The 27,494-nt window shown below is 50.5% G+C and overlaps 1 protein-coding gene across 1 annotated transcript in view; it reads right to left on the bottom strand.

Moving 5' to 3' along the window:
* The window catches only part of ZDHHC18 (zinc finger DHHC-type palmitoyltransferase 18), a 28,654-nt gene extending 6,520 nt beyond the window's left edge, over positions 1 to 22,134 (bottom strand). Inside the window, exons 1-6 of the mRNA XM_050932078.1 lie at positions 21,886 to 22,134; positions 16,027 to 16,187; positions 11,680 to 11,829; positions 9,636 to 9,773; positions 9,023 to 9,071; positions 1,805 to 1,907 (exon numbers count right to left, since the gene is read on the bottom strand). Coding sequence (XP_050788035.1) covers positions 1,805 to 1,907; positions 9,023 to 9,071; positions 9,636 to 9,773; positions 11,680 to 11,829; positions 16,027 to 16,187; positions 21,886 to 22,094 — 810 coding nt within the window. The 5' untranslated portion in view covers positions 22,095 to 22,134. The remainder of the gene's footprint in view (positions 1 to 1,804; positions 1,908 to 9,022; positions 9,072 to 9,635; positions 9,774 to 11,679; positions 11,830 to 16,026; positions 16,188 to 21,885) is intronic.
* Between the last annotated feature and the right edge of the window lie 5,360 nt (positions 22,135 to 27,494).

Below are 27,494 nucleotides of genomic sequence, written 5' to 3'. Positions count from 1 at the left end.
AGGTCACACGGGAGGTTGCCTTGGACAGTATAATCCACACTCTGCTTGAAAAGCCCAGGACTGAAGTGACAGAAGTGACCCAAGTCAAGGCAGAGGGGTGTGGAGCTTTGCACTGTGCCCCACAACACGGCTCTTGCTTCCGAGCTCTAAATCCTCTCTACGGCAGTGCGGCTAGCTGAGAGAAGGTCACTGTGCGAGACAAAGCTTCCCCCTCCCATTGCATGAAGCAACCTTTAGCTGGCCTTCTGCAGCACGTGTCCTCTCTAGAGCAGTTTGTCCTTCTGCCTTTGCCCAAGCTTAGTCTCAACGGCACAATGCCCACTAGTTACATGTTTCCTACACCATGTACTATGCATCACACTTTATCTAGTGGTTGTAAACCCCCCACCCTCCCATCCCTTTGTTTCACTTTAGTCATTTCTTGTTTGCCAAATTTAGACTGAAAGCTCTTCAAGGCAGGGGCTTATTTCTGTAAAGCACATAGTGCACTTACAGAGCTAAGCGAAACAGCAAGAGGGGTCATAGGCAGCTCTGTTAATGTAAAGAAACCCTTTAGTTTCTTCATGCTGAGCAGCCACAGGAGCCTGTTTAAGGAAACACTGTCGCCTTGAAATACTAGTCATGTAAGCTGTAGGAATGAAACGGTGTTCCAGATCCTACCTCTGCCCCTGAGCCTCGGCCAGTTTGTGAGAGTTTACAATCACACTTCCCCTTTTGACTTCCTTTCCCCCGCTGCTGTGACAAACAGGCCACTCAAGCAACACGGGAAACTGACAGACAATGCGCCAGTCACACAGTGTAACTCCCATTGACTTTAGTGGGAATCTCAGTTGTATAACCGAGAGCAGAAATTGCCCCAAAGTGCTGTTAAATGCACTAAGTAAAAGCGTAGAGGAACCATTCTCTCTGAGACAGCCATTGTGTCACTTGTAACAACAAGGTGGTACAAATATTTCAGACAGAAGTGTGATTTTCAAATTCCTTATACAAACAACTATGCTATCTAGGTACTTTTCAAACTCGCATTACAGGAGTATCTGAGCATGTCACAATCTTTAATACATTTATCTTTATAACACCCCTATGTATCAACTCCCCTTCATAGAGAAGGAATCAAGGCAGAGAGAGAGACAGACAATGAGACTTGCCCAAGTCACACAGGAAGTCTGTGGCAAGGCAAGGAACTGAACCAAGTAATGCCCACCCACTGAGCCTCCTTTGTCTGTATTGCTCTCCCCGTGGTCCAAATATTAACAAAGGCCACGTCTAGACTGGGAAACAGGTCATGCTTCAAAACATGTTAAGCTCACATGTTTTCACTAACATGATTTTAAACAGGACTTTGCATCTAGCGTACACAAGGCAAGTCCTATTTATAAACATGTTAGCTAGTCGTGATCCATCTTAGGGGCAGGCCAAAGGTTAAAGTGTACTAGCTAGTATTTTAAAATATGACCTCTTTGCCTAGCCTCCACACAGCCAAGCAACAGACACCGCTCTCCCTTTTGAAACCCATGCACTCTGCCTGGGTGCGCATGCGGGGTCATGCTCTGCTGGGCTACTCGAATTAGAGTGTAAACTCTGGGGGCAGCCCAAAAGGTGCTCTCTTTTATCTGCTCTGTAATAAAGTGCCACAAGCACCTCGGGCCCGTCAAGATAACTTCCTCTAACACTTCTGCAGAGACAGCAACAGATTTTTGGCTGATCTCTTCACTGCTTAGATAGGAATGGGCTTCATGCCCAAAGGTGGTGCTTACCCCCTTCTGGTCCCAGTCTATGGAAGGAGAGACACACGGATACTTACGTCTTCATTCGTCGTCAGGTTGGAGGCGACGAGGTAAGTGTGAAAACCTGAGAGGCCCAAAATAGACCAGACTGAGAAAAAACATATCACCAACTCCAGCACAGTGGAAAGAGAGTCAAGGAAGCCTCTGGGACCACACACACACACACACCCCCAAGGGGAGGCCTCATGTCCAAGTAATGGAGGCACTCTCAGCAACTAGTAATGGTCTCAAGTTGCAGTAGGGGAGGTTTAGGTTGGATATTAGTGAAAAAGTTTTTCCTAAGAGGGTGGTGAAGCACTGGAATGGGTTCCCTAGGGAGGTGGTGGAATCTCCTTCCTTAGAGGTTTTTAAGGTCAGGCTTGACAAAGCCCTGGCTGGGATGATTTAGTTGGGGTTGGTCCTGCTTTGAGCAGGGGGTTGGTCTAGATACCTCCTGAGGTCCTTTCCAGACCTGAGATTCTATGAACCATGGGGACTCTTGGTGGGGGGCACAAGCACAGGGACTTAGGGAGGGTCATGAAGGGCTCAGCAAGGTGCCCTTGCTTTTGAGGGACTGGCTGAGACTCCTAGCAAGGAACTGGATTCTCACCCCTACCTCTTACATTAGGGAAAGGGGTCTTCCCTCGCTAGCAAAGGAGAGTGCATTCCAGCCCACAAAGCAGGCATGCAGCTTCCTTCCCAAGGTCTGTGCTATTCTGTGAGTGCCCATCAAGGGAGAAAAGATAGTTACACACCTTTGTAACTGTTGTTCTTCGAGATGTGTTGCTCATATCCATTCCCGTTAGGTGTGCGCGCGCCGCGTGCACATTCGTCAGAGATTTTTACCCTAGCAACACTCGGTGGGCCGGCAGGGCGCCCCCTGGAGTGGCGCTGCTATGGTGCTGGATATATACCCCTGCCGGCCCCTCCGCTCCTCAGTTCCTTCTTGCCGGCTACTCCGACAGTGGGGAAGGGAGAGCGGGTGTGGAATGGATATGAGCAACACATCTGGAAGACCAACAGTTACAAAGGTGAGTAACCGTCTTTTTTTCTTCGAGTGCTTGCTCATATCCATTCCAGTGAGGCGATTCCCAAGCCTTACCTAGGCGAGGGGTCGGAGCGAGATGTTGCGGAATGTAAGACCGCTGAGCCAAAGGCGGCATCATCTCTGGACTGCTGGACCAATGCATAGTGTGATGCAAAGGTGTGGATGGAAGACCAGGTAGCTGCGTGACATATTTCCTGGATGGGAACATGGGCCAGGAAAGCGGCAGATGAGGCTTGAGCCCGAGTAGAATGGGCGGTGAGATGGCCAGACGGAATGTGGGCCAAGTCGCAGCATGTCCGGATTCAGGGTGTCACCCAAGATGAGATCCATTGGGGGGAGATTGGCATGCCCTTCATGCGCTCTGCGACCGCTACAAATAGCTGAGGCGAACGTCTGAAAGGCTTGGTCCTTTGGATGTAAAAGGCGAGAGCCCGGCGAACAGCCAGGGTATGCAGCTGTTGTTCCCGGCGCGATGAGTGCGGCTTCGGGAAAAAGACTGGCAGAAAGATGTCTTGATTAATGTGGAAGGCAGAGACCACCTTGGGGAGGAATGCCGGGTGCGGTCGCAGCTGTACCTTGTCCTTGTGGAATACTGTATACGGGGGATCCACCAAAGCGCGAAGTTCCGATACTCGTCCAGACGAGGTGATAGCGACGAGGAAGGCTGTCTTCCAGGACAGGTACAGCAGCGAGCATGTGGCTGAAGGCTCGAAGGGGGGACCCATGAGCCTAGCTAATACGAGGTTGAGATCCCAGGTAGGGGATGGGCACTTGACCTGAGGGCAGAGCCGCTCCAAGCCCTTGAGGAATCTGGAAACTATGGGGTGAGAGAAGATCGAACTGCCAGTCTCCCCAGGATGGAAGATGGAAATAGCTGCAAGATGCACCCTTATAGAAGAGATCGCCAGGCCCTGCTCCTTGAGGGACCATAAGTAGCCCAAGATAATGGGGACCGATACACCTTCGGGAATAAAGTCATGCTGGGCGCACCAGTGGGAGAAGCACTTCCACTTGGCGATACATTGCCCGAGTGGAAGGCTTTCTGCTTCCCAGTAGCACCTGTTGCACAGAGGAGGAACAATGCAATTCAGATTGATTCAACCAGACAGCAGCCATGCTGTTAGATGGAGGGACTGCAGGTGCAGGTGATGAAGCCTGCCAAAGTCCTGCGTTATGAGGTCCGGGCAGAGTGGCAGAGGTATCAGGTCTGCCAGAGAAAGGTCGAGCAGCAGTGTGTACCAGTGCTGTCTCAGCCATGCTGGAGCGATCAGTATTAGCTTGGCTCTGTCCCTGCAGAGTTTGAGTAGAACTCTGTGGACGAGGGGAAAAGGTGGGAAGGCATAAAATAGGTGACCTTTCCAGGGAATTAGGAACGCGTCCGAGAGGGAGCCTGGGGAGCGACCCTGCAGGGAGCAGAACACCTGGCATTTCCTGTTCTCTCGGGAGGCAAAGAGGTCTATCTGGGGAAAGCCCCATTTCCAGAATACAGAATGGACAATGTCCAGACGGATGACCACTTGTGAGACAGGAAGGACCTGCTCAGGTGATCCGCAAGAGAGTTCCGGACTCCCGGGAGAAAGGAGGCTACCAGGTCTATTGAGTGGGCTATACAGAAGTCCCACAGTTGCATCACCTCTTGACAAAGGGGGGAAGATCGCGTTCCTCCCTGCTTGTTTATCTAATACATGGCCATTGCGTTGTCTGTGAACGCTGCAACACAGCGGCCCTGTAGATAACGCTGGAAGGTTTGGCACACCAGTCGGACCGCTCTCAGTTCGCGGACATTGATGTGAAGAGCCTATTCCCAAGAGGATCAAAGGCCTTGAGTGCTAAGGTGCCCTAGGTGAGCACACCAGCCGAGAGATGAGGCGTCCGTTGTTAGGGATGTGGAGGGCTGTGGTGGATGGAACGGTCGACCTGTACACACCAGGGATGGCGTCAGCCACCAGTCGAGGGAGCCCAGAATGCTCGATGGAACTGTGGGTATCATGTCTATGGCGTCCCTGTGCGGACAATAGATTGAGGCGAGCCAAGTTTGAAGAGGACGCATGCGCAGTCTGGCGTGCTTTGTGACAAAAGTGCACGCAGCCATGTGACCGAGGAGGCCAAGGCAAGTGCGGGCAGAAGTTGTTGGGAAGCTTTGTAGTCTTTGTACAAGGGAGACTACAGCCTGAAACCGAGGTGGAGGCAAGCTGGCCGTTGCAAGATTGGAGTCCAGCGTGGCCCCTATGAATTCTATTCTCTGCGCAGGCACCAAAGTGGATTTTTCCAAATTGATTATCAGGCCTAGACGGGTGAATAGGTCCTTGATGACGCTCACATGAGTGGTGACCTGTGTCTTGGAGGTCCCTCGAATAAGCCAGTCGTCGAGGTATGGAAAGACATGTATTCGACGACGGCGGAGGGAAGCGGCGACTACTGCCATAAACTTCGTGAATACCCGAGGGGCCGAGGAGAGGCCAAAGGGAAGGACCGTAAACTGGTAATGTTGACGATTCACCACAAAGCATAGATACTGTCTGTGCAGGAGGTAAATAGTGATGTGGAAATATGCGTCCTTTGTGTCGAGAGCGGCGTACCAGTCTCCGAGATCCAGGGAAGGGATGATGGTTCCCAGGGATACCATGCGGAACTTGAACTTTTTCATGAATTTGTTCAGTCCTCGCAGGTCCAGGATAGGCCGGAGGTCCCCTTTTGCCTTGGGGATTAGGAAATACCTGGAATAGAACCCCTTGCCTCTTAACTCCTCCAGTACCTCCTCTATAGCTCCCATTGCAAGGAGCCTGCAAACCTCTTGCAAAAGGAGTTGCTCGTGAGAGGGGTCCCTGAAGAGGGACAAGGAGGGGGGTTGGGAGGAGGGGGTTGAAATAAACTGAAGACGGTATCCAAAGTCCACCGTGCGTAGGACCCAACAGTCCGAGGTTAGCTGGGACCACGCAGGGAGAAATGGGGCAAGGTGGTTGTAGAACTGAAAAGGATCCTGGGAGGCCATTGGTACACTGCTCTCGGGCGCACCCTCAAAAGTTTGGTTTCGGTCCCACTGGTGGCTTGGTGGGACCAGAACTGTTACCCCCTTGAGGCCCAGACTGACGTCTGCGATTGGTATGACCTCACCTTCTGGTGAAGTCTTGGCTTGGCCGAGGCGGGGGTAGGGGTGCTGAGGTTGGGGCCGGAAAGACCGTCTTTGAGTCTGTGGCGTATGCATTCCCAGCAAACGCATAATTACACAATTGTCTTTTAGACTCTGTAGCCTAGGGTCCGTCTTCTGCGAGAACAGGCCCTGGCCATCAAAAGGTAAGTCTTGTATAGTCTGCTGAAGTTCAGGTGGCAGGCCTGACACTTGCAGCCATGATATACGCCAGAGGCGACTGTTCTAGCTGCTGAATCGGCGGCATCCAGCGAGGCCCGCACAACTTTCTTCCCTTCCTCCAAGAGTGCTGTGAATTCCTGGCGGGAGTCCTGCGGGACTAGCTCTGTAAACTTCCCTACCGCCTCCCAGGTGTTATAGCTGTACCTACTCAGGAGGGCTTGTTGGTTCGCCACCCTGAGTTGGAGGCCTCCCGTGGAATAGATTTTTCTTCCTAATAGATCCATTCGCCTGGCCTCCCTTGATTTAGGGGCAGAGGCTTGCTGGCCATGGCGCTCCCGTTCATTGACGGACTGTACAACCAATGAACAGGGAGGGGGTGCACAGAAAGGTACTCATACCCTTTGGAGGGCACCATGTATTTCCGTTCAGCCCCTCTGGCTGTGGGTGGTATGGATGCCGGGGATTGGCAGATGGTATCCGCTCTAGCCTGGATCGAACGAATAAAGGGGAGGGCCACCCTAGTTGGCGCCTCCGCCAACAATATACTGATCACCGGGTCCTCCACCTCAGGAACTTCCTCTACGGGTAAGTTGATATTAAGGGTGACACGCCGCAGAAGGTCCTGGTGTGACCTGAGGTTGATTGGAGGTGGTCCCGATGTTGACGTCCCCGTCACTGTTTCATCTGGGGAGGAGGAGGATGAAACCCCTGGGACAAGCGGGTCCTGGACTGACTCCTGATCCTGAGGAATGTCCGGAGCCGGTAGACCTTGTGGGTCCGGTATGTGGGCAGGAGATTCCTCCGTACCAGCCGGGGGAGGTCTACTAATGGTGGACTCTGGCACTCGGTGTTCGGAAGGGCCGGAGCGCGATGGTATAGGGGGTTCACCCTGGGCTTGGTGATAAGCCCAAGGTGTCCAAAAGGACCACTGATGAGGTCCCTGGTCCGGGCCAAGGGTTCTTTGGGCGAACCTATTGTGAGTATCCAAATCCCCATAGGATGCACTGTCTGCATGGGAGGAGGTAGACGGATGACGAGAAGGCCACGGAGGGACGGAGACCGTTTGATGCGGGTCCCTGCGTCCACTCGATCTGTCCCCACGTGGTGCCGAAGAACGGTACCGGGAGTCGTATCGGTGCTGGGAATGAGACCGGGACCTGCGACCGGCACGGTGCCAGGAGGTCGACCGGTGCCTTGAATCGCCGTGCCAAGATCGGCTGCGAGAGGTACGGTGCCGCGAGTGGTGTCAGGACCTAGAGCGGTGCCGAGAGTATCTGGTCAGCGACCGGGACTTCGAACGGTGCCGTGAGTACGATCGGTACCTCGATGGGGAGCGGTACCAGGACTGCGAGCGGCGCCGGGACCGGGATCGATGACAGGACCGAGAGTGTCTGCAGGACCTGGATTGGGACCAGCGACGTTCAGTGATACCGGGCGAAGATGGTTTCATGAGGGCCGGCTTGCCTATTGACTGAACAACCCGCACCGGCAGTGCCGGAGGTTGAGGCAGCTCAGGCTCCATTAAGGCAATCAAGTCCCGTGCCATGGGGAACGTCTCCAGAGTGGAGGGCACGATAAGCTCAACCATGGCATGTGCCGGGGAGCTGGCAGGCACCGGACTCGAAGGCTCTTGCGAGGCTGGAATCAACGGTGCGGAAGATGTCGGTGCCGCGGCAGTTGTCAGTGCCGGGCAGTCCGACATATCTAAGCACTCAGACTGCGGCGTAGATACAGTGGCCGCAGGAGGCTTGTGCTTCTTGCTCCTTGGTGAGACAGAGCGGTGCCGGGCAGAAGCTTGGGCTGGTGATGGCTGATGTCGAGGAGCCTTCACTGTCGGCACGCCCTCCAGTGCAGAAGAGGCACTTGTTCCCGGTGCCGCAGGCGGTGCCGAAGACAGAGGAGTCAGCGCTGCCTCCATCAAGAGTTGCTTCAGGCGAACGTCCCGCTCTTTTTTAGTCTGGGGCTTGAAAGCCTTGCAGATGCGGCACTTGTCTGTGAGATGGGATTCACCCAAGCACCTGAGACAGGAGTCGTGAGGGTCTCCTGTGGGCATCGGCCTATGATAGGCCGAGCACGGTTTGAAGCCTGGTGAACCGGGCATGGGCCCTGGTACCGGGTGAGGGGAAGGGGCTAACCCCCAATCCCTCTTAACTATATACAATAACTACTACAGAACTAATAACTAAACACTAATTATACTTATAGGAAATCGAATTATATACACAATACAATAGAAACAAGCGAATCGCTAGGGAGGTGAAGGTCAGCTAAGCTGCACTCCATTGTTCCAACGACCGACACAGGCGGTAAGAACGAACTGAGGAGCGGAGGGGCCGGCAGGGGTTTATATCTGGCACCATAGCGGCGCCACTCCAGGGGGCGCCCTGCCGGCCCACCGAGTGTTGCTAGGGTAAAAACCTCCGACAAACGTGCACGCAGCGCGCGCACACCTAACTGGAATGGATATGAGCAAGCACTCGAAGAACTCACTACATCCAATTTAGTGACATCCCCCGTTTTCCACATGTCTGAAAGGGAGCTTGTTTCCAACCCTCGTCTGCTAATCACTGAGCACAAGGTACTAGTCTGGCAATGGAGAAAGAGACTGTCTTGAACAAAGGGTCTCACCAGCTTGGCTACAGGATCACGACCTCCTCTTGTAAATGCAGAGAAGTCTGACCTTCCCTGCCCTGTGGTGTAAGGAGGCTACAAGCGTTAGGGTGCGTAAAGTATAGTGAAATGCCCTGACAGAAGGAGCTTATTGTATGTCGTAAATCAGAGAACACTCTTCAGAGAGCTATAGCTTTAGTATCTCTGCTCCAGTACCCTGCAGGGATCCAGCTGTGTCAGCATACAAAAAGGGGAACAGATGGGAAGGTGCAGGCTTTAAAAGGATATCTCGCTGGTGTTGCCTTCAGAGTGGTGAGGAATCCACTTCCCTGAGAGCCTACAAAGCAAGCAGGGAAAGATACTGAAATCAAGAAGGCACATTTACATCTCCCAGCCTATTTGTCCTGCTTCAAAGTACACACCCCTCCCAAAAAGCTACATGGATCTGCCCAACTGACTGAGAAACCGCCGCAATCTAGATGCTGGTGTGCAGCATGTGCTCCAAGAGGTTGAGGTGCTGAAAGGCAAGCTGCCTTCTATCAGAGGCCATGACTAGACATAGATGCAATGTATACATATACCTCCGACCCACTACAGCCCTGACATAGTCTGTATCCTACTTGCTAGGGAGAGCAATAACCCAGTCACCAAAACTATCAAACTATCTTCTAACACAAGGTTTATAGTTCACTACTGCAGCCCTCGACCAGTTCATCCAGATGACCTAGCAGTGAAAGGCCCTGAATCTCATGATCATCACCTGAGCCATCCATCACCTAGTCTGATACAAACTTAGAGGCTGCTTCCCTATATGTGCTAAGCCAGGTGCCCATGGTGATAGTCTGAGCTCTCCTTGGCCAGGAGGGTGATGCATGTTACTCACAGTGGCCACAGTACTTACGCAGAGTGAGGTGGGTGACGACACAAGCAAAGATGAAGGCCGTCAGGAAGGAGAGGGAGAGGATGAAGGCGTAGAAGTAGCGATAGTTGCGCTTCCCCACGCAGTTGCCTACCCAAGGGCAGTGGTGATCAAACCGCTCTGAAACCAGGCAGCAAAGAAAGAACATTAGAACATCTTACTCCCCACACCCCACAAATGGGTAAACATCGCAGAGCCTCTGGGGACTTTGAGGCTACAAGCCAGCCCTTTGCCCTGCCCATCTAAGATTTTAGCCCAGCACCTCTGAATGACAGTACACCATCACTAGATTTATATAGTACTTTGCAATCTGTATATGTGCCCTTCTTTAACTTTACAGGGACACCAACCTTAAAGATCACTTTCCCAGAATACTGTTCTAACTAACTGTGGTTACTTGTAACATTTGCAATTACTAAAACTGAAAGACGTTAGAGAAAATGCATTTCTATTTCTTCAGTCTGTATACTTTGTGCATTTGACAGAACTATGGGGACTCAGTTTCACTGTTCCCTTGCATTAGTCAGTTTCCCCTGTTCATGTGAAGAGAAAAAGCATTTTAAAAGTTAGAAAAATTTGATTGTAAAGCCACAAAGATTGGCAACGGAACCCAGAGCTGATGCAATATACCTGAAAATACTACTGACTCTTAAAAGAATGGACTAGATTTCACGTTAGCAGAGCCCTTTTAACAATAGTAGCACTGCTGGCAAAATACGCACACCATTTTACTCACCACTGAAATGCAGCCACCTCTAAGGTGAAACTTATCAACTCCTTCACAGCTCATGGTAACATTACCTAAGAGTTTAATACAGGATGTGAAGAATATCCTATCCAGCTGAAACTGCCAGGGGAATTTAGGATGGCAGAATGAAATTACCCACACAGAAATTTTGCCAAAACACATGGGTTAACACTCCTCTGCTAGCAAAAAAAAGTACCAAGCCATCTTTTATAACCACAAGCAGCCAGGACCTCCAACTTAGGTCTCACCCACAAAACTGCAACACTAGCAGCACAGCACTGCTTTGGTTCAAAAGGAAGAATGGCAGCTACTAAAACCTGACGCATCCTGGAGGTCTCCCATTCAAGCAATACTCAGGCCTGACAAAGCTGGGAAGGGGAGCTGCATCCTGTGCCACAAAGTGACTCTCGCTGTCATGCCTCATCCTTGAAAGCCATTCAGTAGCTCCTCAAACTCCTTGTTTTTGAGCCATCTTCTTTAGACAGGTGACCTTGAATTTTGTGGCAATTCTCAAATCAGTAATTTCATCTGTCCCCAAGCTGCCCCAGTATCCACAACTGTTAGTGCAACATGCTGACTGGAACAGAAGGTTGTGCTTGGATAGGTTGACAATTAATGAGGTAAGCGTGCTCAGTGGATCTGCATTCACCGATACTCCACCATCCTGCCCATACGTGGCACCAGACTGACAGCTTTTTAAACTGCTCCTCCAGAGATTCTAGACTATGCAGGAACCTCACTGCCACACCAACATCTCCTGCTGCATCACAGCCCCCCTTACATCTGCCCGTGTGGGTGTATCCAGTCCTTTTCTTCACTCCTTCATTCAGCCTCCAGCTCTCCCTCCCATCTAGCACCAGGCACCATGGGGCAGAAGGGCTAAAATAGAACATATGCTGGCTCCTCTGATTCACATTAGCCTTGACTGCAACACAGAGTGGCCAAGGGAACAGAGATCCTGCAGCTTTATTTCATACCCAGATGCTCGGAGGCTGGAGATATGCTGCATTTCACCAGTGCAATCTTACCTTGTACTATTGAAGAGAGGGCATTAGAGCACAGCACATGCTGTACCCGGCCCACAGGCCCCCATTGGCACTGTACACATCTGTCATCAGTTAGAAGTGGGGAGAAGGGAGAGAGATTATTGTATCCCAAGTTTGTTATTTAGTTTTCAAGCCCTTTATGGTGAAGCAGAAAGGTTTTTGCTCAAGAGCTTAAACCAGACCCCCATTTATCTATGCAGATTTCACCTGCTCCTGGTCCCCTCGGACTTACCTACACAGTTATCACAGACGCTGCAGTGAGAGGTCCTGGGAGGTCGGAACATTTTGCAGGTATAGCAGTACTTTAATTTCACCATGTATTTATTTATAACCACTTCCATTGTCCGGGCGGGCGGGCGGTAGGTGGAGGTGCCCATGTTATCTGTGGAGTGAGAGAGAAGTGGGAAGAGTCAGGCTCACACAGACCCATTCCACAGGGCACCCCAGCCATTGTGGGCTTGCTCCTCTCTTGCATGGCATAGCGCGGCTGGTATGCACTGTGCTGTGCTCATTCATATCTACTCTGAAAGCTGGAGAGGCAGCCTGATCTAGGGGACTGAGCTCAAGATGGGGAGCCAGGACCTCCAGAGCTCTAATCTTAGCTCTGTGCATTACTCAGAATGTTATTTAATCTCTGTTCAACGGGGATGACACTGATCTCCCTTGCAGGGCTGCTGAAAGGAATTAATGTCAGTCCAGGCTTTGAAAACCAGAGGCACAATATGCATAGTACCATTAAAGCAGCACTCTCACATGCCTGCTAACATTAACTCTCTAGAACACAGAGGAAGGAAGCAAAGCTCCTCTCTAACAGTTCTCAATCAAAGGAAGAAACAAGCTGTTAACACACGTGATTCTTCTACAACCGTTCTGTGCACAACCAACACAGCTACAGGTTTCAGAGTAGCAGCCGTGTTAGTCTGTATGCGCAGAAAGAACAGGAGGACTTGTGGCACCTTAGAGACTTACAAATTTATTTGAGCATAAGCTTTTGTGGGCTATAGCCCACTCCATGGGATGCACAGAATGGAACACATAGTAAGGAGATATATATACACATACAGAGAACATGAAAAGGTGGGAGTTGCCCAACCAACTCTAAGAGGCTAATTAATAAGATGATCTATTATCAGCAGGAGAGAAACAAACTTTGTAGTGATAATTACACATATTGAATCTATTTCCCCATGTTAAATATCCTCACACCTTCTTGTCAAACTGTCTGAAATGGGCTATCTTGATTATCATGTTGTTATTATGTTCCATTCTATGCATCCGATGAAGTGGGCTGTAGCCCACGAAAGCTTATGCTCAAATAAACACAGCTACAGATAAGGAGCAGTAGCCTTTGGGGGCACGATCATAGGAAGCCCTGTCCTCACTTCCCTTGTGCCCTGAAGCCAGCAGGGGCTGAGCTCCAGCCAGTGCCCTGGAGCTCAGGCTTGCAGTCACGGGCTGGGGCGGTTTGGGCTGGCAGGGGGTGAGGAGGGGGAAAGAACAGGGGCAGCTCTTGGCTTTGGCTGCTGGGGGGTTGCTCAGGGCTCCAGCAGGCAGGGCCTTAGACAGAAAGGGAGTGGCCAGGGAGCTAGCCTTCCTGAAGGGGAGGCTCACCCACTGCCCATGGGCAGGATGGCTTAGGGGCAAAACAGGCTTAGCAGCAGAACTGGGGACAAGGTAGAGGGGTGATCTCTTGACTGTTTCAGACAGATTCCATTGAAGTTTGACACATACTAGTAGCACAAGTGGAATTTACTTTCTCTAAGGCCACAGCTGGAGATTTTTCAGTACACTGCAAGACTCACTTCTGCACGTAGCCTGAGGGTGTTGTCCTGGATGGGTGCAGTGCTGGGGAGTGTGGCTTTGGACATTCATGCACATCACTTTTTAAAAAAAATAAGCCCTTTGATATCACAACAGGGAGGGCACCACTCGCTTTTATGAGGGCTTCAAAAACCTGATTTGACACAGTCAAGCATGTTAAGAAGAAAATGAACGGACTGTATTAAGAGCAACAGCTGATGTGACAGGTAGCCCCTGCAGTGGGCTAATGGATTAACTACTTCAGGGGATTTTGAAACAGAAAGTGAAGCAGACAGGTAGCTAGTTTTAAAAATCACCCACAAAATGGTTATCTGGGTAGATACAGAGAAATTATTTTTCTATGATCATTTTCAGCAATGACAGACTCCAGAAATCTCACAGTAGCTTTGCATTCATTACTATGGGTAACACACCACAAAAAGCAGGCCATATATTCTGAACATACATACTTACCGTCACATAGCCATCATAAAAACACAGACATACATTACATCAATGCTTGTGCTCTTCTAAGAGCTGTGAATACAGGAGTCCTACCAGGCCAGTGACAAATGCTAGCCCCTGAAACCATTAATTCTCAAATTCATTGCCCTAAATTCACAATCTGCAGAATAAATGCCCAGTGTAAATACAAACTCTAACTAGAGATTTTAAGTCAGTTTCAATCAAGAGGAAGATTCTGCTGGATGTGGCTATAAGGACTGTTTCAAATTCATTAATAAATCGTAATAGGACTTTATACTGGGCACTCTGACTCAACTATTTTGGCTATTCGTTTGGCAACACGGTAAGAAGATATTATGCTACATAGCCAGAGGGCTCAGTATCTAGTCTATAAGTCAGTTACTGGGATCAGCTACCTATTTCTGAACTTATAAAAGAGGGACAGTCAAATGGGGAATCAGAGAGTGGGTAATTTGCAGCAGCAGCTGTTGAGGGAGGGCTGAGTACAGTCTTCTGTTGGTACTGGACTCAGTTGTACGATATGCTTCATTAGTATTAAGGCTGGGATTTTCAAAGCAGCCTAAAGGAGTTAAGAACCCAATTCTCTCTGAAATTCAATCGGATTTGGGCACCTAACTCTCTTAGGATACTTTAAAACCCCAGCCTACACTTTTCTGTATCGGTGAACTGTTATTATTTATCAGCACAATGTAAGCACAGCCCAGTCTGTATAGAACAGCAAGCCTATTCCCCTTTACCCAGGCCTCGGCACAATTACATCTGGGCCTACCTAGCATTATTACAATTGCATTCAAACTAACTGAGACATGCAGCCTTTGAGAACTAGCAGAGAAGAGGGGTCTAAAATGCCTTTTTAGGCAAAATAATCTTGGATCAGTCCCCACTGACTGCATTTTTACATGAGTAGAGATTTGTTTTGGTTTATGAGAAGCTGCTCTGAAATCCACAAAACTCTCAGGCGTCTCTAGCAGGGCAGCAAGACACTTTTCACTTGGGTAACACATGGGGATGTTCTCTGTGGTGTCTAACACACCCACCCCATTTTCTTCACAAGACGGGCTTTCTGACAACCCCACAAGAGCGTTTGCCACAAAAGATGTCAGACAAAGCTTCACTGTCACAAAATCCAGGGGAACGGGTCTCAGATGCTCTGGATGCGGCCTGCAATGAGCAGCGTTATGCAGACCTCCTTCCCAGTGCCAGTTCTAGTCACCAAAACCAATTGAGACAATAACAGTCAAAAACAAAACAAGGGCTTTGTTTCTCTCTGCTCTTACCAAGACTTTTTATCTGATCTACCAGAACATACGCGGGGCTTCAAGAGCTTAATCAACACATACTATGATTAGCCTACCAACCAAGGTGAAAAGAACACCTGTGCTACCACATTTCCTGCCGTTGAAAGGAGTAAGCATAAATTCTTAGCACTTACATAGAAACTTCATGTTCAAACAGCTTCACAAACATTATCTAATTAATCCTCCTAGAATCCCTGAGAAGAAGGGAGGTTGGTATTATATCCATTTAACAGACAGGGAAACTGAAGCAGTGGTGAACTGACTTTCCCCAAAGGCATAGAGAGTAAGTTTCATAACCAAGTCTAGAACTCAGGGCTGCCCCAATCCCAGTCCTGTGCTTCAACTGCTGTCTGAACCAGCACACCTCTCTCTACTCCACACTCTGGGACGAGAGTAATAGCACAGTCTTTAAGAGCATGCTACACAGTCACTCTGAATTGATCATTTCCCATAATGGTACTTCAGGCTCTCCCTCAATGAACCTCTGTGCTGGGCCACTGCCTAGTAGCTGTGCACGCTCTATTCTACTACGTACTCCACTCCCGGGAAGCAGGAAGCCAGCTGAGCTCCACAGCAGAAAGCGCACGTAGAGTTGTTTATAGTGTTTGGTACAGTACTTAGTCCGGGAAATTGGTACTGTTGACCAAAAGAGTTTGGGAACCACAGTTCTAAACAGAAGAATAAATTACTTCTAATTCTACATCTCTGAAGATACACAATCTTGGGACTCACCTTGCTAGCACTAAACAAGTCAGATAGTCCCCTCCCATCATCACCTACTCTTTAGACTTTTGGCCCTCTGAGACACCATCAATTGGACACAAGTGTCTGTCCTTAGACTCTACTCCAAATGCCACCTCCCATCAAAACCTCCCCCATCTACTGCTAGGGTGCCAAGGCTCCAGAGAGGGACCCCCAAATGCCTTGAAAGAATTAGCGTTTTCTAACACATGCGCATGCACAGTCCACAGTAAATGCATGAGAGAAAGGCTCACCAATCCGTTTCTCCAGGTCTGCAGCCTCACTGGGGGTGGCTCTGGGCAGGATACCTGGGTCTCTGAGGCTCGTCTGCAGCAGACAGCTGATGACAAAGAAGAACAGGACACCCCCGATGATGGGAATGGCCAGGGTCAGGTGACTGGCAAGGAAGGGGCAGCTGTAAATAATTAGACAAACAAGTTTTTTACATTCCCTGCATTCACCCACAAGCTCCCTGATCAGCTGCTCTAATGACTACTGTTTATTATTTGAATGGGAGTAACGCCTAGGAGCCCCAACTAACACAGCTGATTTTGTCATGAAGATGGGATCTAAGTTTCAGAGCCAAGGAGGCCATGTGAAGAACAAATCATACTTTGTTTCCCAACACTGAAGTGAATGACTGGTTATAATGGAACAGCCTCCATACAACCACGACACTGCCTGACTTCTGTACTTACCCTATTGATGTGTGCAGGCTCAGAAGAGGAACGGTTCTAGAGTGCTTTTCTATGGAAAGAGCTCCCAGTACTTTACAAACTACATACCCACAGCACCACTGACATGCAGCCACCTCTGGAGTGGCAGGCAACTGCCAGTCATAACACAGCACAACTGTGGGTGGGAATGTGGAGAGGGGGCATTTGGGGTAAAACCCGGCTCTTAAGTGTCCCCATTATATTTCTTTGGAGATACAGAATCGTGTCTCAAAAATCAGTGGGATGTTTGGGAAGTCAAGTTACCTTCTGAGAAAATGACATCAGTGAGTATCAAGGTTGAATTCAAACTGGAACAGGTACAGAGAAGGGCTACTAGGATGATCCAAGGAATGGAAAATCTGTCTTATGAAAGGAGACTCAAAGAGCTTGGCTTGTTTAGAAGGCTGAGGGGAGATATGATTGCTCTTTATAAATATGTCAGTGGGATAAATATCAGAGAGGGAGAGGAATTATTTAAGCTTAGTACCAGTGTGGACACAAGAACAAATGGATATAAATTGGACACTAGGAAGTTTAGACTTGAAATTAGACAAAGGTTTCTAACCATTAAAGGAGTGAAGTTCTGGAACAGCCTTCGAAGGGGAGCAGTGGGGGCAAAAGACATATCTGGCTTCAAGACTAAGCTTGATAAGTTTATGGAGGGGATGGTATGATGGGATAGCTTAATTTTGGCAATTAATTCATTTTTGATTATTAGCAGGTAAATATGCCCAATGGCTTGTGATGGGATGGGATCTGATTTACTACAGAGAATTCTTTCCTGGGTGCTGGCTGGTGAGTCTTGCCCACATGCTCAGGGTTTAGCTGATGGCCATATTTGGGATTGGGAAGGAATTTTTCTCCGGGGCACATTGGCAGAGGCTCTGGGGGTTTTCGCCTTCCTCTGCAGCGTGGGGCATGGGTAACTTGCTGGGGGATTCTCTGCACTCCGAGGTCTTTAAACCATGATTTGAGGACTTCAATAACTCAGATATAGGTTAGGGCAGGGGTAGGCAACCTGTTGCAAGTGTGCCGAAGGCGGCACGCAAGCTGATTTTCAGTGGCACTCACACTACCCAGGTGCTGGCCACCGGTTCAGGGGGCCCTGCATTTTAATTTAATTTTAAATGAAGCTACTTAAACATTTTAAAAACCTTATTAACTTTACATACAACAGTTTAGTTATATATTATAGACTTATTGAAAGAGACCTTCTAATAACATTAAAATGTATTACTGGCATGTGAAACCTTAAATTAGAGTGAATAAATGAACACTTGGCACACCACTTCTGAAAGGTTGCCGACCCCTGGGTTAGGGGTTTGTTACAGGAGTGGGTGGGTGAGATTCTGTGGCCTGCGTTGTCCAGGAGGTCAGACTAGATGATCATAATGGTCCCTTCTGACCTTAAAGTCTATGAGTTATGTGGGAGCCTTTTATGGACCTTTCTGTACAGACAATAGGTCAAATTCAGCACTACTGCAATTCCATTTGGCCCAGAGTGTGAAGCTGAAAGGGAAACTGGCCCTGGTTCTATTCAGACTTGCCATCTATAGATGACATTTGTGTCCTTCATGCTGCACCAGGTGTTTAAAAAGGGACACATTTCTGTACCAGACGCAGCTGTAACATGAGCCAATGCACGTCTAAATCGAGGACTTGTTTCCAGGCATGCAGCTGGCTTGCTGCTGCTGAACAGGTACAGAGAGCCATCATTCGTGACAACGCATCCTGCAGACAAGGGCCCACCTTTGCCCTCACATGAGGGCAATGGGAGGGCAAGCTCAGTCACTCACAAACAGTTAAAGACTTCTAAGGCACGCAGCTGTTCACATAATGCAGCGCTGGGGTCCTGCTCCCACTCCTCGCTCTGCAAAGGGATTTTACTATTATAAGCACTGATAATCACCCAGACTCCAACCCAGGCACGCAAGCTGTCCGCCTCCTGGTGTCCATGGACAAGAATCTGTCTCACTATACAACAAGGCAGTTCAAAGGGATTAACAGAACTTTTGTTTTAACTCCTGAGCTCAGCTGTCCAGAACAAGACAGCCACCAAACAACAAAACCCCACTGGACTAGAACCAATTCCACCACCCAGCGCAGCACTGTGTTTTCTTCTTTACAGATGGACAGAACAGCCTCTGAAGCAGCATGGATTGATTTAAGTCAAAGTGATTTAAATCCCTGATTTTAATCATGATTTAAACCAGCAAGCAGAAAACTTTGATTTAAACTATCAATTTTAATCATTTCCACCCCACTGTCAGCCTCAGCCTGGACCAATCTACATGGGAGGTCCACTTCCTAGACACCACAGTGCAAATAAGTGACGGTCACATTACCACCACCCTATACCGAAAACCTATCGACCACTATGCCTACCATCATGCCTCCAGCTTCCATCCCGGGCACATCACACGATCCACTGTCTACAGCCAAGCACTGAGGTACAACTGCATCTGCTCTAACCCCTCAGACAGAGACCAACACCTACCAAATCTCCACCAAGCATTCTCAAAACTACAATACCCGGACGAGGAAATAAGGAAACAGACCAACAGAGCCAGACGTATACCCAGAAGCCTCCTACTGCAAGACAAACCCAAGAAAGAAACCAACAGGACTCCACTGGCCATCACATACAGTCCCCAGCTAAAACCCCCTCCAATGCCTCATCAAGGATCTACAACCCATCCTGGACAATGATCCCACACTTTCACAGGCCTTGGGTGGCAGGCCAGTCCTCGCCCACAGATAACCTGCTAACCTGAAACATATTCTCACCAGTAACTGCACACCGCACCATAGGAACTCTAGCTCAGGAACCAATCCATGCAACAAACCTCGATGCCAACTCTGCCCACATATTTACACCAGCGACACCATCACAGGATCTAACTAGATCAGCCACACCATCATCGGTTCATTCATCTGCATGTCCACCAATGTAATATACGCTATCATATGCCAGCAATGCCCCTCTGCTATGTACATCGGCCAAACTGGACAATCTCTACGGAAAAGGATAAATGGACACAAATCAGATATTAGGAATGGCAATATACAAAAACCTGTAGGAGAACACTTCAACCTCCCTGGCCACACTATAGCAGACCTTAAGGTGGCTGTCCTGCAGCAAAAAAACTTCAGGACCAGACTTCAAAAAGAGAAACTCCTGAGCTTCAGTTCATCTGTAAATTTGACACCATCAGCTCAGGATTAAACAAAGACTGTGAATGGCTTGCCAACTACAAAACCAGTTTCTCCTCCCTTGGTTTTCACACCTCAACTGCTAGAACAGGGCCTCATCCTCCCTGATTGAACTAACTTCCGTTATCTCTAGCTTGCTTGTATATATATACCTGCCCCTGGAAATTTCCACTACATGCATCCAAAGAAGTGGGTATTCACCCACGAAAGCTTATGCTCCAAAACGTCTGTTAGTTTATAAGGTGCCACAGGATTCTTTGCAAATTTTAATCATGTTTATACTTTTAGATATTTTCCTAAAGAAAGGTTGAGTCTCATTGATTGGAAACCTTTAAAAGGTTGATTTTCAAGTAAATATAACCTTTACACTATATTTGGTGCTTCTTTTTACTAACCAGGAACATCCGTATTTATTTAAGCAGTTACCGTACATAGTTTAACTTACATTTATTCAGATTTTTAATTTTTACATTTTTATGTTAGAAAATGGTGAATGATGCATTTATTATTTGCCAGATGATGGTTTTGTTTTTTTTACTTGTGATTTGTGCCCAGCTCTGTTTGGATGGAAATTCAATTTTAAATACACAAAAATAGTATTTAATTTTTGTATTAAAGAAAACTACCTTAAATGTGCAGGATATGTAAGAAAAAAGTTTATCAAAACATGTTTTGCATCTAAAATTAATTTATTAAACAAAGTAAGTACCTGTAGTTAGTGAACTGAACTGATTGTTTCCAGTCATCATGTCCTTCAAGATGTTAGAATTCTCTCATAACTAGTTTTTTACAGATAGATAAGAAAAGGAAAACAAGCTTTTCCGCTTCTTCAACTCTCGGTTTTGTAACGTGAGTGAACTAGTCACTGAACTGAACTAGACGAATAAACCAAAATGATAAAAATATTCTCTCTGCACCTGCAGAAGAAGCTATTACTGATTTAACACTTCAACAAACTCTGGTTCCAGGTGCTTACGCAGCGACTTACCCCACTGAACTGGTGGAAGTTTCTTTAAAAGATGGCAGGAGACATGTACTACTTAATTTTTTTATTTAATGTTTAAATGATTTTAATAGATTATGATAAATTTAGGCCTTAACACAGGCTAACGATTTTTAATTTGCTTTTAAAAGTGTATTATTTAAAACTAAACCCGTATTTAATTTAAATCAAAATTCCAATTGTAATAAAGCTCTCCCACCCCAGACAGGAAAGGACTTGGGGACAATGGGAAGGGGGTTGGGGACACCAGAGTTCCCCCTCCTCAGACAAAGGAAATAAGTGGCATGAGGGGATCCTAAAGCTGCCTCTCTCCAGAAAGGAGTGATCGGGAGGCAATGAGTGGATTAGTGACTCACAGAACCCCTTCCATAAACAACAGATGATGGGGGGGCGGGTTGTAGAAGTGTGTTGGGGAACCTTGAGCTCCCCATACCCAGGCAGAGAATTATTTGAGGGGGATAAGAGAGCTAGTGATGCAGAGCTTCCCCTGGGTGTGATTGGGGGCCAGGGACCCTTGGGCAGGGGATGGTTTGCAGGCTGGAGAGCCAGGGTCTCTGGGGAAGGGGTGATTTGGGGGCAGGTTCCCTGGCCAGTGGGGTGATAGACCAGAGCAGAGGACGGGTTTAGCAGCCAGGGCTCCCTGGCAGAGGGTGGTTTGGGGGCCTGGGGATAACGGGATAGCTAGGGAGACAGGGTCCCTTGGCAATCCATTGGAAGGGCAAGGGGTAATGAGGTCATTTGGGGACTAGGGTTCTTGGCAGGTTGGGGAGGAAGCGGCCCCAAGCAGTGCATGGGGGGGACAGCGAGTGATGGGGTGGTTTGGGGGCTGGATTCTGGGCTGGTAGGGGATGCCGGGGGGGGGGGTTAGGGCTCGGTGGGTGGGGGGCCCCAGGCAGAGAACGGGTAGGGGATGAGGGGGCAGGGGCCCCAGGTAGGTGGTGAGGGGTCCCGGGCAAAGAATGGGTAGGGGGTGAGGGGGTGGGGGACAGGGGCAGAGAACGGGTATGGGGTGGGGGACCGGGGGGGGGCAGGCGGGGGGCCCGGGTAGGGAGTGAGGGGACCAGGCAGAGAACGGGTATGGGGTCAGGGACCAGGGGGCCGGGCAGAGAACGGGGAGGGGCCCCGGGGGCCCGGGGCAGAGAACGGGCGGGAGGCCGGGGGGCAGCGGGCCCCAGACTCACTCGAAGGCGAAGAAGAGGCCGCTGGTGGCCAGGATGAGCCCCAGCGTGAGGGCGAAGACGCCGCTGTGCCGCGCCAGCATGAGGCGCCCGCCGCAGTAGAAGCGGTTGCGGCCCGGGAACACCTCCCACTTGCGGCGCGGGGCCCGGGCCGGCGGCTCCGGGGCGGGCGGCGCGCCCGGGGGGATCTGCCGGTACTCGCACTCCTTCATGGCGCCGCCAGGCCCCGCCGAGCCGCGGCCGGCACCCGCCCCCGCTCCGCTCCGCTCGCTGCCGGGACGTGTCCGCTCCGCCCCCCGTGCCCCGGCCCCGCCGCCAGGCACCGGCCCCGGCCTCCCGCTGCAGCGCCCCCAGCCGGCCGAGCGCCCGCCCTGCAGCCCCCAGCCCCCCAGCCCCCACACCACCCCCCTTCGACCCCCCCACCCCCTCACCCATCACCCCACAGCCCCCACACCACCCCCCTTCGACCCCCCAACCCCCTCACCCATCACCCCACAGCCCCCCAACCCCCACACCACCACCCCCCTTCGACCCCCCTCAACCATCACCCCACAGCCCCCACACCACCCCCCTTCGACCCCCCAACCCCCTCACAGCCCCCCAACCCCCACACCACCACCCCCCTTCGACCCCCCTACTCCCTCACCCCCTTCGACCCCCCTCACCCATCACCCCACAGCCCCCACACCACCCCCCTTCGACCCCCCAACCCCCTCACCCATCACCCCACAGCCCTTAACCCCCTCACCCATCACCCCCCTTCAACCCCCCTCACCCATCACCCCCCAGCCCCCCAACCCCGCCTTCAACCCCCCAACCCCCTTCAACCCCCCTCACCCATCACCCCACAGCCCCCCAACCCCCACTCCTTCACCCCACAGCCCTTAACCCCCCTCACCCATCACCACTCTCACCCATCACCCCACAGCCCCCACACCACCCCCCTTCAACCCTCCAACCCCCACTCCTTCACCCCACAGCCCTTAACCCCCCTCACCCATCACCCCCCTTCAACCCCCCTCACCCATCACCCCACAGCCCCCACACCACCCCCCTTCAACCCTCCAACCCCCACTCCTTCACCCCACAGCCCTTAACCCCCCTCACCCATCACCCCACAGCCCCCACACCACCCCCCTTCAACCCCCCAACCCCCACTCCTTCACCCCACAGCCCTTAACCCCCTCACCCATCACCCCCCTTCAACCCCCCTCACCCATCACCCCCCAGCCCCCCAACCCCGCCTTCAACCCCCCAACCCCCTTCAACCCCCCTCACCCATCACCCCACAGCCCCCCAACCCCCACTCCTTCACCCCACAGCCCTTAACCCCCCTCACCCATCACCACTCTCACCCATCACCCCACAGCCCCCACACCACCCCCCTTCAACCCTCCAACCCCCACTCCTTCACCCCACAGCCCTTAACCCCCCTCACCCATCACCCCCCTTCAACCCCCCTCACCCATCACCCCACAGCCCCCACACCACCCCCCTTCGACCCTCCAACCCCCACTCCTTCACCCCACAGCCCTTAACCCCCCTCACCCATCACCCCACAGCCCCCCAACCCTCTCACCCATCACCCCCCTTCAACCCCCCTCACCCATCACCCCACAGCCCCCACACCACCCCCCTTCGACCCTCCAACCCCCACTCCTTCACCCCACAGCCCTTCAATCCCCCTCACCCATCACCCCCCTTCAACCCCCCTCACCCATCACCCCACAGCCCCCACACCACCTCCCTTCAACCCTCCAATCCCCACTCCTTCACCCCACAGCCCTTCAATCCCCCTCACCCATCACCCCCCTTCAACCCCCCACCCCCCTCACCCCCTTCAACCCCCCTCACCCATCACCCCACAGCCCCCCAACCCCCACTCCTTCACCCCACAGCCCTTAACCCCCCTCACCCATCACCACTCTCACTCATCACCCCACAGCCCCCACACCACCCCCCTTCAACCCTCCAACCCCCACTCCTTCACCCCACAGCCCTTAACCCCCCTCACCCATCACCCCCCAACCCCCACACTCTCACCCATCACCCCCTTCAACCCTCCAACCCCCACTCCTTCACCCCACAGCCCTTAACCCCCCTCACCACTCTCACTCTTCACCCCACAGCCCCCAACCCCCTCACCCATCACCCCCCTTCAACCCCCCACCCCCTCACCCCCTTCAACCCCCCTCACCCATCACCCCACAGCCCCCCAACCCCCACTCCTTCACCCCATAGCCCTTAACCCCCTCACCCATCACCACTCTCACCCATCACCCCACAGCCCCCCAACCCCCTCACCCACCCCTTTCATCTCCCTCACCCATCACCCCACAGTTCTGCAGCTCCCTCCCACCCCCTTATCCATCATTGCAAACCCTCCACAGCCCCCAAACTCCCTCACACTCTAACCCATCACCCGACAGCCCAAACCCCACAACCCCTCACACTCTAACCTATCACCCCACAGCCCAAACCCCCCAGCACCCCCACCTCCATCACATCCTAAACCCATCACCCCACAGCCTGAACCCCCCAACCCCCTCACACCCTAACCCATCACCTCATAGCCTGCACCCCCCCAGTCTCCAAACCCGTTCACACCCTAACCCCAAGCCATCTCCCCAACCTCCTCTGCCCCCTCTCCCTCACACTCAACAGCCCCTAATGCCAATTCATACCTAAACCATCACCCTCCTCAGCCCCCGAACCTCCTTTGCCCCCTGCCCTCACACCCCACAGCCCCCCACACCCTAAAGCCCCTCACACCCTAAAGCATCATCCTCCACAGCCCCCAATCCCCAAACCCTCTCACCCTAAACCATCACTTCTTCCACAGCCTGACCCTCACCCCAATAGCACAGCACCCCACTCTTCCTTAGCCCTGTAACACCCTTACCCCTTCAACCTCTACTACCTCACTCAAACGGTCCCTTACACCATTACCCATAGTACCTCCAGTCCCAAGCTCCCTCACCTCTAAACCTAACACTACACACCTCCATAGCCTCCTCAGCCCCCAAACCTAACACCTCCAGTCAAATCCCCATGCCTTCTAAACCTAACACCCCCACAGGCCCCCATCCCAATACCACAGACCCAAACTCCTGCTCTCTAAATCCATAACAACCGCATAGCTCCCCAATCCCCACCTTGAATACTACAGCACCTGAATCCCCTTGCCTCTATATTCATTAGCTCTCTACACACCTCAACCCCACTATCAAAGCCCCACAAATCCCACTCCCCCAAAAAATCAGTGACACCCCACAAACTCCCCAATAACCCTTCATCCTGACCACCACATTCTCCCAAATCTCTTAAACCTCATAACTTCACAACTGTCTCAGCCACACCACCTCCCACATGGCTAGAAGCCTGCCCTGCAGTCCCCCGAGACTCCCCCCTTTTCTTTTAAACCCATAACATTCTTATAAACCAGATTTCCCCAAATTCCACTCACTCCTAATCCCCAACCCTCAAAACCCCATATCCCACAACTCTTCATAACTTCTGCCCCCCTAAACACTCATTTCTAATCCTGCAATGCTACACAGTACCCTTCACCCCACCATCCTTTATGTAACCCATCACAAGACCCCATAGCCCCACTCACCCTCTACTCCCATAACCACCAGCACAGTATAACATTCCTTGTGGCTAGCCACTGGACCATCAACTTGCAGCCCTATTCAAACCATAACACCATTACAGTACAAACGCATTCGCTCGGCTCAAACCCCATTATAACAACTCTCACAGTACAACCCTAGTTCCCACCATCACCACCACTAGCGTGCGTGCCCTTTTCTAATTAGGCTGTAACAGCCACTTGGGTGATGGTCACAATTTCAAGCCAGTTGTAGCTCACCTCCCACTAGACACTTTCCCCTTATAGACCCAGCATAACCGTAGCTCCCGCAAATAATCACAGACCTAAACAAGCAAACAGTAACAAGTCAAATTGTTTTATTATTTTCTAAATGTTTGCCGTGATTAGTGCTGGTGGAAGTTGGTGAGCTGACAAGCCCGGAAACTGAAGGCCTCTGTTTATCCACAGGATAGGTTAAATTTCCCTAACCTACACCATGTTTCATCTCTCTGATGGAGGGACCACCCAAAGGCAAACAAGGAGAGTTCAGTCTGCCTGGCTCACTCAATCCTTCCGCTCTCTGGGTGAGAGGCGGGATACTTCTACCGCTTGGCATCAGATTGAGATCATACTTATTTCATATATAAGTCTCAAAACACCCTCAAGACTGTAACCATTTTTGATCACTATTGACCTGGTCCAAACTTCAGTGTCCTGGCTTTGATGAAAATCAATAAAAGAAATTAAGGATAGAACATGTCCTGCTACCTAGATAATCAAATGGTGAAGAGCATGGATATAGGGAATAATGCAGCAGCAGAAACACTCAGAAATGGACTGGAGGTGCATCGGGATAAAGCCTTCTCTACAGCCATAAGGTACATATGGCAGCAAGGGTAACACAGGCTGAATCAACTCCCTGCTGGGCAGTTTGAGTCACATCCCTACTATATTTGTGGTTGCTATTTCTGTCAGTTTCTCTTTGATGTTTTTACCATCTATTGTGTGACATTTTTATCATCTATTGTGGAAGTGGGTAGGTAAAGGGCACAGCCCACTGTGATATTAATGAACTGATGGTTAAATTATTTGGCCTCAAAGTTTCATCCAAAATCAGCAGAATTGGATAGTGTGGAAATAAGCACAGAATTTGGCCTCTTACATTTAAAATTTCACAGCTGTGTATGGTCAGGATTCAAGGTCCATTCAGTTCTCTAGCAGCTTTGGGAAATGAGTGACGAAGACATGGATCACACATTAGTCAGGGGAGAAACATGTTCAAGAGATCTCCCACACTCAGGATACAAGTTCCATTGGCCTGAGTCTGGGTGATGCAATAAGGAGCCTCTTCCCCCTTCACAGCAATAACCAGGGTCAGCAAAGCCTGAAGCAACACCAGCTGGAGTCCAGGAAGTGTCAACCCATGCAAGCAATTACTGAAATGGCATCAGCAACGTAAGACACTGCTGCTGTGTGTAGGCATGAAGCAGCCTCCTGGGTGTTGGCTGGCAGTCGGGGCCTTATGCTCAGGCTTAGATTCCTGTAGTTTTATGAATGTCTGTAGCCCTCTGTCCCCACTAAAGAGTGCTGCTACTCTGTGTGTGTTGCACGACCTCTTGTGTCTCAGAGACTGAAATGGGTTCAGTTTACGAGTTTTGATAACCAGAGAGATACTAAAATTACAACAGGTTTTAAAATAATAATAATAATAAAACTCACTGTTTTATTTGGAGTTTTAAGTTTAATCTTTATTCTTATTCACCAGTGCAAAGTCTGACTAAAACGTCAGCAGAATTTTCATTGAGGGAAAGCAAAGCTTTTAAACACTGAAGACACACTTGCCTTCTACAGGCTCGAAAATATGGACTCAATCCCACAAGCAGATCTTTGCAGACAGATCTCCGCAGAATTCAATTGATTTCAGTGGCAGCATGCAGGATGCTGTGGCTGTTTTGGAAAAACTCACTACAGCCTCTTCCAGTTAGCTGGAGAGTTTCAGGGTATGTTTGTTTTTAAA

The sequence above is a fragment of the Gopherus flavomarginatus genome, chromosome 22 (assembly GCF_025201925.1).
Source record: "Gopherus flavomarginatus isolate rGopFla2 chromosome 22, rGopFla2.mat.asm, whole genome shotgun sequence".
Lineage (NCBI taxonomy): Eukaryota > Metazoa > Chordata > Testudines > Testudinidae > Gopherus > Gopherus flavomarginatus.
The sequence above is the reverse complement of the archived record's forward strand: the minus strand, read 5'-3'. Positions and strand labels throughout refer to the sequence as shown.